This window comes from Mesitornis unicolor, unplaced genomic scaffold (assembly GCF_000695765.1).
Source record: "Mesitornis unicolor isolate BGI_N332 unplaced genomic scaffold, ASM69576v1 scaffold17660, whole genome shotgun sequence".
In the NCBI taxonomy this organism is placed as follows: Eukaryota; Metazoa; Chordata; class Aves; order Mesitornithiformes; family Mesitornithidae; genus Mesitornis; species Mesitornis unicolor.
In genome coordinates this window covers 5916-21152 of record NW_010159134.1, presented here as the reverse complement: position 1 = coordinate 21152, position 15237 = coordinate 5916, and the positions used below count along the sequence as shown (strand labels likewise).

The 15237-nt window shown below is 36.8% G+C and overlaps 1 protein-coding gene across 1 annotated transcript in view; it reads left to right on the top strand.

Moving 5' to 3' along the window:
• The window catches only part of NEK11 (NIMA-related kinase 11), a gene marked incomplete at its 3' end in the record, with an annotated part of 42413 nt that extends 27538 nt beyond the window's left edge, over positions 1-14875 (top strand). The window contains exons 6-11 of the mRNA XM_010185748.1: positions 6500-6649; positions 6732-6810; positions 7304-7389; positions 11603-11722; positions 13779-13872; positions 14737-14875. Coding sequence (XP_010184050.1) covers positions 6500-6649; positions 6732-6810; positions 7304-7389; positions 11603-11722; positions 13779-13872; positions 14737-14875 — 668 coding nt within the window. The remainder of the gene's footprint in view (positions 1-6499; positions 6650-6731; positions 6811-7303; positions 7390-11602; positions 11723-13778; positions 13873-14736) is intronic.
• Between the last annotated feature and the right edge of the window lie 362 nt (positions 14876-15237).

The following is a 15237-nucleotide window of genomic DNA, read 5'->3' as shown; positions in this document are numbered from 1 at the left end:
AAGAGTGATTCCTGACTGAGAGGGAAGTAGAAGGATCTTCTTAGGAACTGAATTGAAAAACATTGGCAAAAAAGAAGAAGGTACTTGGAAGGAGAGCTGAAAATGAGAATAACTGAAGTGTTAGGACAGAAGCAAAAAGGCACTCTGTTTAGAAAAGGTTCAAAGGTAATAAAGAAGTGTCACTTCTTCACTTAGGTGGCACAAACTCTTGAGATCAAAGACTTCTGAGGTGGTGATTAGAGAATCAAGTTGAGAAGCTGAGAGCTGTTGAAAGACTTTAGGAAATGTTTAGGTGTGTGGGTATTCTTGCAAGCTAAGATGAAGAATAATTTTTTTGGAATGGGGAAAATATCTGGCTTGTTTGTATGTGTCCTGTAACATCTCGTGTTTTAAGATTACAGTTAAAACTATTGTTATTTTTAATTCTTTCATAGAATTTTCATATAAAATGGGCTTTGTTTCTTTTAAAAAGTTGTGTTTTTCTTTAGGTATGCATAGGTTGCTTTTTGATGAATATTTCAAATCAGTAAATTTCCTCCATAAAACATTTGGCAACAGCAATGTAGTTTGTTTACTTGAAAACTTACTCTATCTTCTGCTCAGTTCTGCCTTTTCAAAATATACTTGTGACTTCAGGATATAAGTCTAAAAGTTGAGAATAGTACTCTGTACTTTCAAGTGGTAGCAACCATTTTTCACAGTTAGCACGTTCAATCCAGTCAACGGATGTGTCAGGAATCTCATCTCACGGCCTGTGTAGCTGAACTGAGATTGATTTGATGTCAGATTCTCTCTTGTTCATCTATATCAAAGCAAATATCAGTTAATACATGTAGTCAACAAAAATATATTGCAAGAAGATTTCAAAAGATGTCAAAACAAGTGAGGAGACAGGGAAACCTGCCTTTTGTGCTTTTTTACTGTAAAGAGTAATTTCTTGTATTGCAGTTGAAATGGAATGTAAAATGTGTTCAAATTCTATTTGTGGTTACAAGTGTCAATCCATATAAATAATTGAAGTTGTACAGAGTAAATTAAAGCAGAGTTTGGTCCAATATTTTCATAGATGATGTGTTGATCACCCTTTTAAAATTCACAGAATAGTAGAAAAAAGCCTCCTCCCGCAACTCACTAGCTATTAGTTTTGTGCTATACTTAATGAATTTTGTAATCTTTCCAAAGTGGTACCAGGAGCACTTATCTGAGGATGGAACTGCCTTCAACAGGAGCTTCTTGGCCCTCACAGTATAAGCACTAAGGAGGAGGTGTGCCCTGAGTCACTGGACCCCCAGCCCACAAAACCCTTCTCTTTCTGAGCCAGGAAACTCTCTTTTGTTCAGGACTTGTCAATGACCATGACTCATACGTATTATTAATACTTTCATCATTTCATCTCTTAATTTAATCTTTTAATAATGATTCTGTTTGATTTTTTTTTGCTTTAGCCCCATTTAACATGGGCTAAAAGGCAAGAGGTCCTTGAGCACCCAAGGGAGCCCACCCTGGAGGCTCCAGATGAGATGAAATCCTTGTACCACTCTGCAGGAAGTTCAGTTGTTCATGAAGAAGTTGCCCTAGTCTTTTATGTGTACCTGAAGTGATGTTCTTGCTTCAGGCTTGTCCTTCTGATATCTAGTAGGACTCAAAATATTACACACAATTCAGAATTAGAAGTGTTCCCATACTAAGTGTAAGAAAATGTAAAACATCTTCTACAAAAGGCAGTTACTCCTGTCTCAGTAAGTTATCCTGGTCCTCTCACTGTTCAGTTCAGTTAATCATTGTTCATGGGAAAGACCTTAATTTATGCTGCATTAATGATATGCTCTAAAGAGACACTGTGCTTCTCAGATTCACTGAAATGTTCTGCAACTTGCTCTTCAAAACTGACTTGAATATTCACGGTACAGTGGCTGGTGCAAGAAGTATTGTCCTTTATAACAGAAGGTCAAGAGATGGAAAAAAGCTTCACATTTTACAGCTTTTACACACAGAAGTTCTGCAATTAGGCCTTTGCTGATGACATGGTCTGGAGTTTCCTCCTTTCCAATCAATGAGCTTCCTTGGGGAGGTGGTCTCACTTCAGCCATTCACCAACCCTTCTGCCCTTTGGTGCTTCCCCCAAAGAGCCAGCAGATGGAGAAGAGTCAGTGCAGCACCAGTAGCCGAGCTGAGACACTGCCTGGTTCAAGAAGCCAGGCCAGGCTGGGGATCAGCCAGTGGTGTGTGTGTACATGTGGCAGTAGGGGCTCACTTTTACATGAGCACAGCGTGACCCAGAGGCACGGCTGTGCTGTGGTTCTGGTGATCCTTCCTGGCCTTACATACTGTGTGGGGAGACCAGTGCTGGTGTTGGGGGTCGACTGACGTTTCCACACCACTGGTGCTATGACACTGCATTCATGTGTCAAACAAACTGAAGGCTGTTATGTGTCATTTAAAGTCACTTCTTATGGTCCGGAAAGGTGAAGTCATATGGTGGGACATGGTTGCAATCTGCTTCTCTGAGACAATGAGTTCTTTATAATTTATAGAAAACAGAAAGCAGAGTGAGCCGTGTGAAAAGGAGCCTGGTGTCTAAGATGGTCCCTGGTGGTGTGAGGGCCCAAAGTTAGCGTTTCTGGTCTGAATCAGACAGAGCAGAGACTTTAATCTGAACCTCTGATGTCCAGGAGGAGCAGCCAGGTTATTTTCAAATCCTTCCAGGCAACAGGTTCATCAAACCTCTGTGGCTGACAAAGCCTCCAAACTTCTTGTATAACCTAAGTCAATGTTCCAGTAATACATTATTTTCCTGCAAAATGCCTGACTGTCTCTGTACTTACAGGGACACAACAAGTATGACTCATCCCCTGTGTTATATGTGCTAGGTGTATATATTAGATCTGTTGGCCTTAGACTGATTTAGCTTCCTAGTTCTTTTGTTTGTTACTAGTTCTTTTTTGTTTTACAAGGCGTGTGTGGGTTTTATTTTGTTATTTGGATGGCATTTTTAAAAAATAATATTGCTTGGAAATAGTGCATCAGAATCTACCCAGATTACATCAATGTCATCCAACTAAGACTGTTGAAGGATCGTGGCAGAACAGGTCTCCCAGCACCAACAACTGCAGATGGTGAGCCAGCAATGCAGCAATGTTATTAACAAAGCAATCATAGACTCAGGGGGACTACATGAAAGTCTACCAACAAGGTAACAATTTTAATCAGCTTTTATTTCAGTCTGTGCAGTGACTAGAAATCATCACTTCAGTCCAAACAGACTTGGACTTTGTGGCACTGGGCTGAGAAGAATTGGCATCCTCTAACTTCCAGAACTATTCGAACAAAATAAAAACATTTCTTTCCAGGAAAGAGCAAACTAAAAGCAGATACTAAGTGCCTTCAGGGCAGTTGTGACTACTCACTAATGCATTAGGTGGGGGCTAACTTTTTATCTGAGGTTTTCTGAATAGCAGAGATACATTTGTACTTTGCATTATCTTCATTCAACCTAGAAAGGTTGACCCAGACTTACCAAATAGGTAAATAAATCCAGCAATTAGTCCTAAAGCTAAAGGCTACTGTTGTATCTTCCTCAGAGATCTCTTTTGTTCCAGAAAACTGGGATTCCCTTGGCACAAAGGCTTATAATGAGTTTAGGTCCTGCTTTTCCCATATGGGGAACTGAGCATCACTCTTGCCTATCCCAGCTGAAACAATCCCTCTTCAGCTCCTGTGTAACTCTGCCAAGATTTGTCTGCACTAGCAGTTATCCTGTATTGCACCTGCAGTTTTTTGCAGGTTTTCTAACTGAGAGTGCTTGGTGTTTCTCAGGTGAGACTCTGAATTCTATACTGCCTGAAAGTCTGCCAAGAATCAGTATAGGTCCTGGAGTCTAAATATTGAGTACCTGTCCATGCAGTGGCTCTTCTAATGATATACTTTGTTTCTGAGTGGATGAGATAACGTGTATGCAAACAGTTATCAGCAATAATATTTCTCTGCCCTTTTCAAAGTTATAAGTATATAACTCCATCCAGGAACTTTTCAAAGGATCTGTGCATAGTGTATGTTTTAAATTATCTCAAACACAGAAATGATAACAGAAATAATTTAGTTGAAAAACAAATGCTTTTTTCACTTAGCAAATTCTTTACAAGAGAGGTATAAATACCTTCCTCTTTGTCTTCCAGAGACAAAGCAATGTTACAGTCAAATTTATATCCATTGTAGCCTATGTCTTCTGCCAAGTACTGACAGATTGTGACAGATGGTTTGTCTGTATGGTTTGGGTAAATTGAGCTTCCTGCACCATGGATCTTGGGACTTTCATTTTAATTGTTCTTGCTTGTCTGTGCTTTTTCCCCAGTTTGTCTTTTTCTTTAATAATACCAATCCAAAAATGGATTTTTTTTTACTGACAAATTTTATGTTGAATAGTTGCGAAAATAGCAGCAAAAGCAGTGAAGACCTGAAGAGCAGTGGCTGAGAGAGTCATGGTAGTATGTCTGTGCATGTATGTATTCCTCATAGACCCTGGAGTCAGCAAATTCTTAAGACCTTCTGGTACAATCAGGCTGAGCGATATAAGCCACAAAGGGATTTAGATTATCTGGCTTTTGGAGCTTAATTTAAAAGCTAACTTGGATCTTACAGCCTTTGAAGGACTATAACACACAAAAAAGATCAGAAGACTCAAAAAGGACAGCAATGCTTATGTAAAAAGTACACTAAAAACCTCAGGGTGGTTTCTCCTGAGAAGGGGAAGTTATGAGATCTGTCAGTTGGTATCATAAAGCCTGTTCAGATGCTACATTTAGTGATGTGATTGAGCATAAGTGGCTTTGATGTGAAATGGTCATACATGAGTTTTGCTGATATAAGGTGCTGTCCAAGACCTTTGTCAAACCTGTTCATGAACACAGGGAGCCATCAAACCAAATGCTCTGGCTGGGGAGCTTAATGACCATTTTAGAGTTTTATAACACCAGCAGTAATACAACCTGAGATTATAAAAGTAATTAAATTATATGTTTAAGTCATGTGCAGATTGCTTATGGGAATCAGTAAGCAATTTTCTCTTGCTGAATATACTCCTTACAAGTCGCTTAGACAAGGATTGTAGAAACACAACTGAGAAATGCAGACTTGAGGCAAATGCCTGATGGTGACTCCCTCAGGCAATTGCAGCTCAGGAGCTGTCCTGGGAAGAAATAGCCTTCCTCTGGGACCTAGCTCCATCTTAGGAGGTATTTCTTTCATATCAAAGAATTGTATCCTGCAGTAAAAACTATATTATTTTTCCCTCATTTCCCCCCTTTTTTTTTTCCCCCCTCTCTCCCTCCCCCCGTTTATATTTCATGGGACAGATGGGGTTTTCCCTGGGTAGCCTGTTCATAGCCCTGGCTGCAGCAAAATGCCCTGGGTGTTCTTTTCATCTTTCTCCAAAGCCTCAGGTGTAGTCAGAGTACTAAACTAGATGAATAAATGGGCTTCCCTGATGTGGTAAATCCTGTGCTCCTAATGGCTCATTAAGCAATTTCTAGCTCCCAGAATCAAGCAGCCTCCAAAACAGATTGATTCTGCAAAAAGCAGTTATAGTACAGTCTATCAGGTTGGGATTTTCCTTCCTTTTTTCTTCCCTTTGGCTGCTTTCTATTTTTGTTTGATGCTTTCAGATGCCATGTGCTAAGAGTTTTTTCTGGTTTTAAGTATTTTCTCATGTAGTAATTATCTTGTTTCAGAGTTTGAACGTACATCATAAATCTAGATCATCATCTGTGTGTTACTGTTTATTGATTTTGGAAGTTTGAATGCTGGTTGACAGTTAAACCTCTAAAAACCTAGGCATTTATTTAGGAACCTCTGTAGTTGATCTTTATGGATTTGTTAGCAAAAATGTTCTGCTAATTGTTTTCACATACTGCTTGAAAAGTACCAGTGAGGGAGGCCCTCTACATTCTCTCTTATTCACACTGTATGTAGAGTCTGGGTTTCAGCTTTAAAATTTACTCTTGTTCTTTCATTCCTAGACTGAATCAATTCATCTTCTTTAACCAAAATGAATAATTGAAACTTTATTCATTATTTGCTTTCCGAGATAATGTTTATACTCTCTTCATCAGAGCCATTCATCTATATTTTTATACTGCTTCTGTAAATTATAAATACCACAATCAAATACTACATTAAGAGTTAAGTTCTTCTGATATTTAAGTTCATTACTTAGATGAGTCTGATCATGTAGATGGCTGTTTAATTTAAATTTTTAAATTCTTCTGGAATTTAAGTATGTGCCTGCACTTACAGAAATAGAATGATGATTTCTTCTGTTTATAAAGTTATTAATTTGTCATCCGAATAAGAATACTTCAGATGAACAGGATAGGATGATAATGAAATACCCTATTCCCAGGAGAAAAGGGCATACAGTTGTGATTTTACTCACTGTAATGTCACTATGCATGCTACTTTCAAAAATATTGTTTATACTATTCCTATCATTTTATTCTTCAAGGTCTCTGGGATGCATTTTATATGAGATGTGCTGTATGAACCACGCATTTACTGGACACAATTTTTTGTCTGTTGTGTTAAAAATTGTAGAAGGTGATACACCTTGTCTTCCTGACAGATATCCAAGCAAACTGAATGCTGTGATGTGCAGGTATATTATTTTCTTGTTTAGCAGATATTTAAATTGATTTGGAAAATCGCTTAAGTATGGCTTTCATTTGTTAATGTTTCAGCATGTTGAATAAAGATCCTTCATTGAGGCCAGCAGCAGCAGAGATCCTAAAAATCCCTTATATTGATGAACAACTGAAGGTACATAAGAAAAAGTGATTGCTGTACACTTACTGTTTCAGTATGTATTTTGCAAAAGATGAGTGGAGATGGAGAAAATGTATTGAGAAAAAATAATTAGATAGCGGTATATGGGAGCATTAATCAGGATACTAAATAAAAAATATGGCTGAGATAGTGAGCCAGTGAGAAATGAAGCCCTTGTCACTTTACATGTTGAACTTAGCCCCTTTTAAATGTTATGAGAAATAAGGAGAATGTGCATTTATGTGTAACAACTGGAGATAACTGGGGCCTGGGTACATATAACCTCTAAACTGTTCTAGTTTAATGAGAAGCAGTGCACCTTGCTCCTTTGGTCCCTGCTTCAGTGTATGTATTATTTGGCTTTCTAAGCCGATGGGGAAGGAAACTGCTCAGTTGGTTTTTATTGGACTGTATTGGGTCATAGTTGAAGAGTCTGGATCACTTTAGCTTCAAGTGTTGATACCACTTCTATTTTGTTTCCTTGCAGAATATACAACACAAGTTCACAAACATGACTGTGAAAGACAAGGCACTTAACAGGCAGAAAAAAGCTACTCCCATTTTTGATGCTGTGTAAGTATTTTTAAGTGTTTTATGGGCAGCAGTATATGAAATTACAGTGTTGTCAAATAATATCATGTTGTAAACACTTGCATTAATCTCTTAGTGTGTTATATTTAGAGGGGCCCATTCCCCAGAAACACAGAAAAGCAACTGCATTAGTGAGACACATAACTAAGATTCAGGGGGAAAGAAAGGATTTGCAGATCAGATATTTTTTTTATATAACTGTATAAATTGTGCATGCATGTGTAATATATGCATATGTTAATTTAGTACCAAATAGTATGTAAATTATGACCTTTGTCTTTAAATTTTGAAGGTTTAGATTGTCATTTTACTTATGTCATGATCACTTACAATGCTGCTGTTTGAGTACTTGATTACTGAATGTGAAAGTTATGTTTCCTAAATGACACCAAATTAAAAGTGCATACACTCAAACTAATATTCAGCTAATATGTACATAGAACACTATTACGTTTGTCTGGTAATTATAGTGAGAAATTTAGGCTAGAGATGTTTCTTGGCTTTTATTTCAGTAGTGCCTTTGCACATGATCTCTCTTTTAGGCACTGAATATATATTAAAAGATTTGCATTAAATTACAATGCTGCAATGGTTAAAGCAAATGTCAGCATGGGCAATTGCCTTTGTAAATTAGGTCTGCAGCTTTGATGGCAGCTGGCTCTCCCCTTTACTTCCTGTCCTTGAGTTTTCTGTACGTGGTTTTGCTCTGTTAGGAGCTAGCACGCTCAAAATCAGTATTTTGTGATCCTGTATGGACGCAAAGGACATCCCTGTTTCTTGTGTCCTCTAAATAACTGTCACTTTAAAAGCTATCTGAAATTTCTTTTGAATTATTAGGTAACAGCAATAATGAAGCCCATGTTCTGATCCAGAGTTAGCAGTACCTTTGAGGCAGTAAGCCTTTCACCTTCATTTTTCGTGACCTCTGCTGTTGGAGATGACCCATGTTTTTGCAGCTGTGATCACTTTGCAGGTGCTCCCAATTCTATTGCTTGCAGGCATCTCTTCAGGAGAGGTGACCAGCTTCAATTTTCCACAGAAAGTGTTATTTAGAATCAGTGGTAGGAAGAAAGCAAAGCAAAGACAGTGGAATTCAACAGAACAAAATCTTTTATTCAACAGAACACCACCTTTTATACCCAGCTTAATTACTGAAAGTGTATCAGTAAAGCTCTCATCTCTAGAAATTGTGGTTTGGGTTTCTAGGCTGTCACTTCTGTTCTTGCTCTCTTGTTGACAGGTGGGTCTCTGTCCTTTTATCAGACCAAAGTTCTCTGTTTTGGTATAAATAGTACCTTCAGTATAAATAGGTTGTTGAACTTTGCAATCACAGATGTGAAATACAGCAACAAATGATACCTACATTGGCTAGTAACAACTGTCTAATAAATAACAGCAAATGGAGCTGGCTGATACAGCAGTCAAGTTTTCGGTCTTACTATTCTGCATGAGTGCTTCTGCTAGAAATAACCCTTTGCTGGTATACTGGAAATACAAGTGTCAGGTAGATAGGCAATAGCTGGGAAATATTAGAGATATCTTTTGCCTGTGGATGCTGTATTCAGGTTGATTCAGTTAACTCTGAGTGGATTCCTGCCTCTTCAAATAAAATATAGTTAACTACAGAGATGTTTCTTAGAGATATACCTTAAATGGTTTTGGGGCACTGAAATCTTGGCCAAATATTATGCAATTATATATTGAGTATTTAATGCTTATTGAAACATAAAGTATGAGAATCTTCAAGAAAGTTTTTATCTGTGCCTTTAATTTGTGGGTATAAGATTTCAAATTATCTGTATGCACCAAAAGATTGTAGATGTTTCGAGGAAGCACTGTTTTTACTGTCAAAAGATATACCCAGACTTCAAATATCTCCATGCTTCTCGAATGGACTGTTAACACCACTTTCTATTATTTGTAACATATACTATATTCCATACCTGATCCATTGTCATTAGTTCGAATATATTGAGCCTCATCACCTTCCAAGTAGACATCAGATATTAACAGAGCTAGCATATGGGGAGAACATGAATGTGTATCTCAGAGTCTATAACTATTCTAGTTCAAAAGTAAGTCTATAGACTCTAAGGCAAAGGACAAGTTCTAACTACAAACATAATGTTCTTATAATTTTGTTAGAAGAAAGTAGAAAGCTGGTCCTGTGCAGAGTTTTAGAGATCTTAAAAACTGTGGAGCAATGGATAGGAACGGGTTTTGATTAGCATGTCAATTTACCTTCAGGTTTTCAAATTCAGGACCTCAATTTGAGAAAAAAATCCTAGGAGAAAGTTCACTATAAATTATCTTCAAATGTGCTGCAGTCTCATTCTTTTTGGCTAAATGTTTGGAGTATGTGTAAGGTCATAATCTTATTGTGACTTTCATTGTATTTATGAGAATGTTAGCTGTCTGTATTGCTACTCGTAAGCAAAATGCCAAATAATTTCTGCAATGCCTGATCTGAAGAGGTAGTTAAAATGAAATAAAAATACCTGAAAAATGGTAGAGAGCAGAAAAGTGGAGGAGAAATAATTTAAACATAGTGAATTTCCCACATACATTGCTGTAATGTAGCAATACTCTAGTCTGAGTCAGTGTACAAGGAGCTGCTTGTTATGGTGTCCTCCCCGGTCATTGCTACTTTATGTTTACGTCTTTTTTTCTCACTAGGAATTACTTTTGCCATGTATAGTTGAGTCTACTTTCTCCCAGTAAAGGCCTCTAATCACTTCCTTTTTCCAGTACCATGCAAGTAATAAATTTTAAATGTTTAAGTAAACATAAAGCTGTACAAGTTCAGTTTAGACTTGGATGAAGAAATTACTTCCCCCCCCCAAGAGGTTCTTATAATTTGAATTGGAGTATTTTTACAGGGGACATGAAATACGTCTACCTTATTCATACTTGAAGAGTTAGTTCCATTCTTATGAATAATTGAACTCTTATTGCCTTTGTCCTTCATCTTTCATATTTCACACTAGTATTTATATTTTTACACTATTTCCCTCTAAAGTCAACATTTGAAAAGCATAATGAAAACTTCTCTTCTATTTATTAAAATCCTGATTTCAAAATGATAGTCCAGGAGTGTTACAATTCGTATAGTTACAAAACTGGCCTCTTAGATGATCAGAGACAAATTTATCTCACAGGGGCGAAAATAGTAATTTGAAAAGAATACTTGATATTGTAAATAGAAACAATAGAAAAAGTTGGTGTAAGTGAAATGTGACTGCCAATGCATTGTAAACCATGGTTCAATTTTTGTAATTACTGTAGACAAAAATCCGAGATTAATATCCTTTTTCTAATATAGGACTAATATTGCTCTCCTGTGTTGATAAATACAGCAGAGATACATATGTCAATAATTCATACTCAGCTTTCAGAGGGGGTCTATGGAGACCGTTTCACTGGTGAATTATTATTATTGATTAGGACTAGAAATTCAAAAGGACAACTTCATAATTATATCTGTTATTAATGACACATTAATATTCTCTTTTATTCTAGACAGCTTGTAACAATCAGTGTAAAAATGTATAGATGATTGCTCTTTTCATAGAATGTATTGAGTTGGAAGTGATCTTTAAAGATCATCCAGTCCAACCCCCTTCCAGTAATCAGGGACAATGTTACTAGATCAAGTAGCTCAGAGCCCCATCAAGCCCTCCAGGGATGGAGCCTCCACCACCTCTCTGGACAACCTGTTCCAGTGATCTACCACCCTCATATTGAAGAACCTTTTCCTAATATCCAACCTAAATCTACCCTTTTCTAGTTTAAAACCATTACCCCTCATCCTATCGCTACATGACCTTGTGAACCTTTTCTGTGGTTCTCATTTAAAGACTGCCTTTGTACTTGGAATATGCTCAATAATGAAGCCTGACAGGGTAAATATCTCACTGTGCTTCAACGTTTATTCTTTTAAGAAGCCGAGTTTACCTTTTCCCTTCTCACCTGAAATGGCTGAAATTATTTACATTCTTTATGAATCTAAGTCTAAGCTTAAGTATTTCAATTTAAAAGAGGCATTTGCTTTCCAAACTAAAGTCTATTTAATCTGTTATAGTACCTGTTACTTTCTAATGATTCCGTTTGAAATGTCACTATGTTTCAATATCAAACCAAAATTCTAATATTTACATTTTTATATGACGATAGGCTTGAACTTATTCAATTTCAGGCAGAGGAAAGTTCATTTACAAACTCTGCAGGAACTGTCTGCAGTGCAGAAAATGACACCGCGGGAACGAATGAGGCTGAGAAAGTTAAATGCTGCAGATGAGAAAGCAAAGAAGTTGAAGTAAGTTGAGCATAACATTAGTATTGTGCCCTAACCATGCAGTTTTCCCCATCCAACAGTCTAACAAGAGAGTTAGAACTGTCAAGGTAAAAATAAAAATAGACAGAGTTTTCAGGTACTCAAAGTAAATGAGGATTTTGAATGGGTTAAACCACGGTAATTATTTTTGTAGGAAAAAAAACCCATTAGCCCAAAACTGATACTTTGAGCACTGTGTTTCTGGTTGAATAAGCATATGAGAGGTTTTCAGATGTGTTATGATAGGAGATTTTTTTTTAAAATGACTTGTCATTAAACAGATTGCACAGTCTAAGGAGTTGGAAATGTAGTTACAATCCAGGTTTTGTCAATTGTTTTGGCCTAACGGATTTGCCAATAGAAGTTAATAGCTCAGAGGGCAGTCTTATCAAATGATCACATGGAGGTAATGGACATGTAATAAAGGCTTTATGATTTATGTTTTTTTATTAAGTGTGTGAGACATAATAAAAAGGGGAGAATAAGTACTGTTTCTGAGTGAAATATGAGAAACAGCTGGATGACTGTCTATGCATGGATTCCTTTCTTTTTAATAAAAATAATATACTGTTTTGATGACACACTTGAGTTTTTCCCAGTTAAATATAGTCAATGTTTTATCTGGTATGAATGAAACTCAGAAAAGTACCACGTTAATTTTTAATTGATTTTTAATATTGTCTTCAAAAGCATCTTGCAAAGTGCAATGTAAATTAACAGAAGTTTACTCAGTTCTTTACAGAGGGTAATAGAGGGAATAATTATTTTTGACCATGAGAATCGGCATCTTAACCCTGTTGTTCCAAAGCAAGTTAGCAATTCAGTAAGGCAATGATGTCCTCGTCCAGAAAAATATTGCGAGGCAACATGAAGTCTGAATTTATGGTCTCAGAAACTCTGCAGCTATACATACCTGCACAAATCAATAGTAACTGCAGTTGAGTGAAAGTGCTCAGTAAAATCACACCCAAGCATTACTTGTGCCAACTTGTGATGCCCATACCCAATGTCTACAAACAAAAAACTAAAGGCCTTCACTCCTTTTGGAAAAGAAGTCTGATAAGCATGTATTTTACACATATCATTGTGTTTGATACTGGAGATGGTATGTAAATTTATTCTCACATTTAAAAAAATGTCTTTGAATGGAAACCACTGTGTAAATTTGACACCTGTTCTGCATGATGTTTTCAATAATATAGGCCAACTTTTGTACTTATATAAATTTATAAATAGGAAGTCTGTCTCTTTCACTTTTTTAAAATGGAGTTTATGAGGTAATGCTAATTGCAGGATAGTTCTAGTTTGCTTTTCATGTTCCTTAGTGTTTTCTATTTAGATCTTCACATTTTTTCCTCAGCAACAAAATTGAATATATTTATTTTGTAACATAAAAGAGACATATTAATATTCAAATCTTATTCTCAGTCATGGATCTTTAAAATGCATCTATACTCAGCTCCTGGGTTATTGCCAGCTCACTCTTGTTGAACGTACTGGTGCAAAATCAATACCTTCTTGGACTGGAGTTCTGCTTTCAGCAGTGGAAACCTAGAGATGAATGGTAAGGAAATGGGAATACAGTCATGGAAACTGGAAGAACTGATTAATGCAGCACCTGGCTTAATGAGTCCCATACAGAAAAATGCAGTTATGAACTCTCCCCAGAGTGAAGCGTTCACAGCACAAAAGTGTTGTGTGCCTGTCTTCAACTGAAAGGTCTCTGGACTACATGGTAGAATGAAGTTTGAAGTTTTGAAGGTCTCTGGAAGAAACAAGAAAAGACTGGGACTAATAATTTACTGTTTCTCAATTACATTGTGCAAGTTGTGAAAGAAAAATATAATGATGTTTGGAAATAAGGCCTGAAATCTCTTGGGGAGTTCACCAGAACTAACCTCACTTGAGTAGATGCCGTGAACGTTTGGCATCATGCGGGTCTTGATTATGGAATTTGCTTTTCCACGTCTATTTCTAGAAGATCCCTTTGTGCAATCCCTGATATTGCATCCTAAATATGAGCATTCTGTATTTACAGACAGCTGGCAGAAGAAAAATATCACGAAAATAGCAAAAGGATGCAAGAATTTAGGTCCCGTAATTTTCAGCAGCTGAATGTCAATGTCCTACATGTAAGTATGAGCTGTTGTTTCCGAGACCTCATTTAAGCACATTCAGCATACAACACTTCGGTTTCCTACGTTCTTTCTTTAGCACTAGGGGCATGGTCTTGTTCTAAGACTAATAATTTGGAACTGCATCAAAGTCTGGACTGCTTAGCTGAACCTGTGCATCTGTGATGAAAGAAAGTGCATTCAGTTATTCAGATATGGTTCAACAAACTCTTTATTAATTGCACAATTTTCTTGTATTACGTTACCCGTAAATCTAAATCTGCTCTCTGAAATGTACATACTGACAGTCTGCATGACATCTGAATTCAAAATGAATTAATTTTAAAGATAAGTTTAGAATTGTGATCCTTTAAACACTAATTTGGCTCGGTTGTGGGCTTTTCTTTTTTCATTTGATTATTGAAGAATATTAACATCAACTGGCTTTTTAGTAAGAATGAAGTCTTGAAATTACTCCCAGTGTAAGCTGTTCTTTGCTTTTAAGCTATCTATAACAGGAGATAGGCCCATTCACTTCTAGCAGTATGTCTTATCATGGAGAAGACAGTGTCAGTTTGGAAACAGTCAGTGGAAGCATCATAGAAATAATGAGATTTTGGTTAGTGCTCTGTCTTCTACCTTTTCTTTTACTTGCGGTCTAGTTTCTATTTCCCATTGTGTCTGGAGAAAAAAAATATCTTCAGTCTGTCTCTGCTTATGACTGAGTCACTACTGATCATTTACAAAAAGTTAGGAATTTTTTTTTGTTTGCCTAATACAAGTTCCAGCATTTGTGTAGGTTGGGGCAACCACTGTATTGTGATCCGGCTGAAAGCTCTAACTGTACCTGTTTCTCTATATGTGCTGCTTCATTCGACTAAGGAATCTGATGAGCAGACTTCAGAAAGTTTAATTCATTCTCAGCCAATCATTACATGCAAGCATGTGTCCATAGGACAGGAAAAGCCAAGTGAAAAAGAGACATCAAGTCATCTCTGCATGTCTGAACTTACAGACCATGGTAAGAATTTGAAATCTGATGTTGAAAAGAAACTTCCTATAAATAAAGCAAGATTTTATTTTGTCCTTTGTAGATAATTTGTGATGGGGAAACTGCAGTATAAAAAGCAGTCAGGCTTGTAAAGCAGTCAAAAAAACTTACAAAGAGAGAGAAGGAAAATAAGCGACCTGGATGTATGTACAGCAAATGTACAGCAAGGTTACGTGACAGTAGGTCCATGTTCTCAGGGTTTGAGTGACCTGTGAACAGCGACAGAGGTGAACACACCTTCTCCAAATGAGATGCTGAGTTAATGAAATAGCTTTAACTTTACACATATGAAATGACTGGTGTTAGTAAAGCATTTCCTAAACTATCTCTCC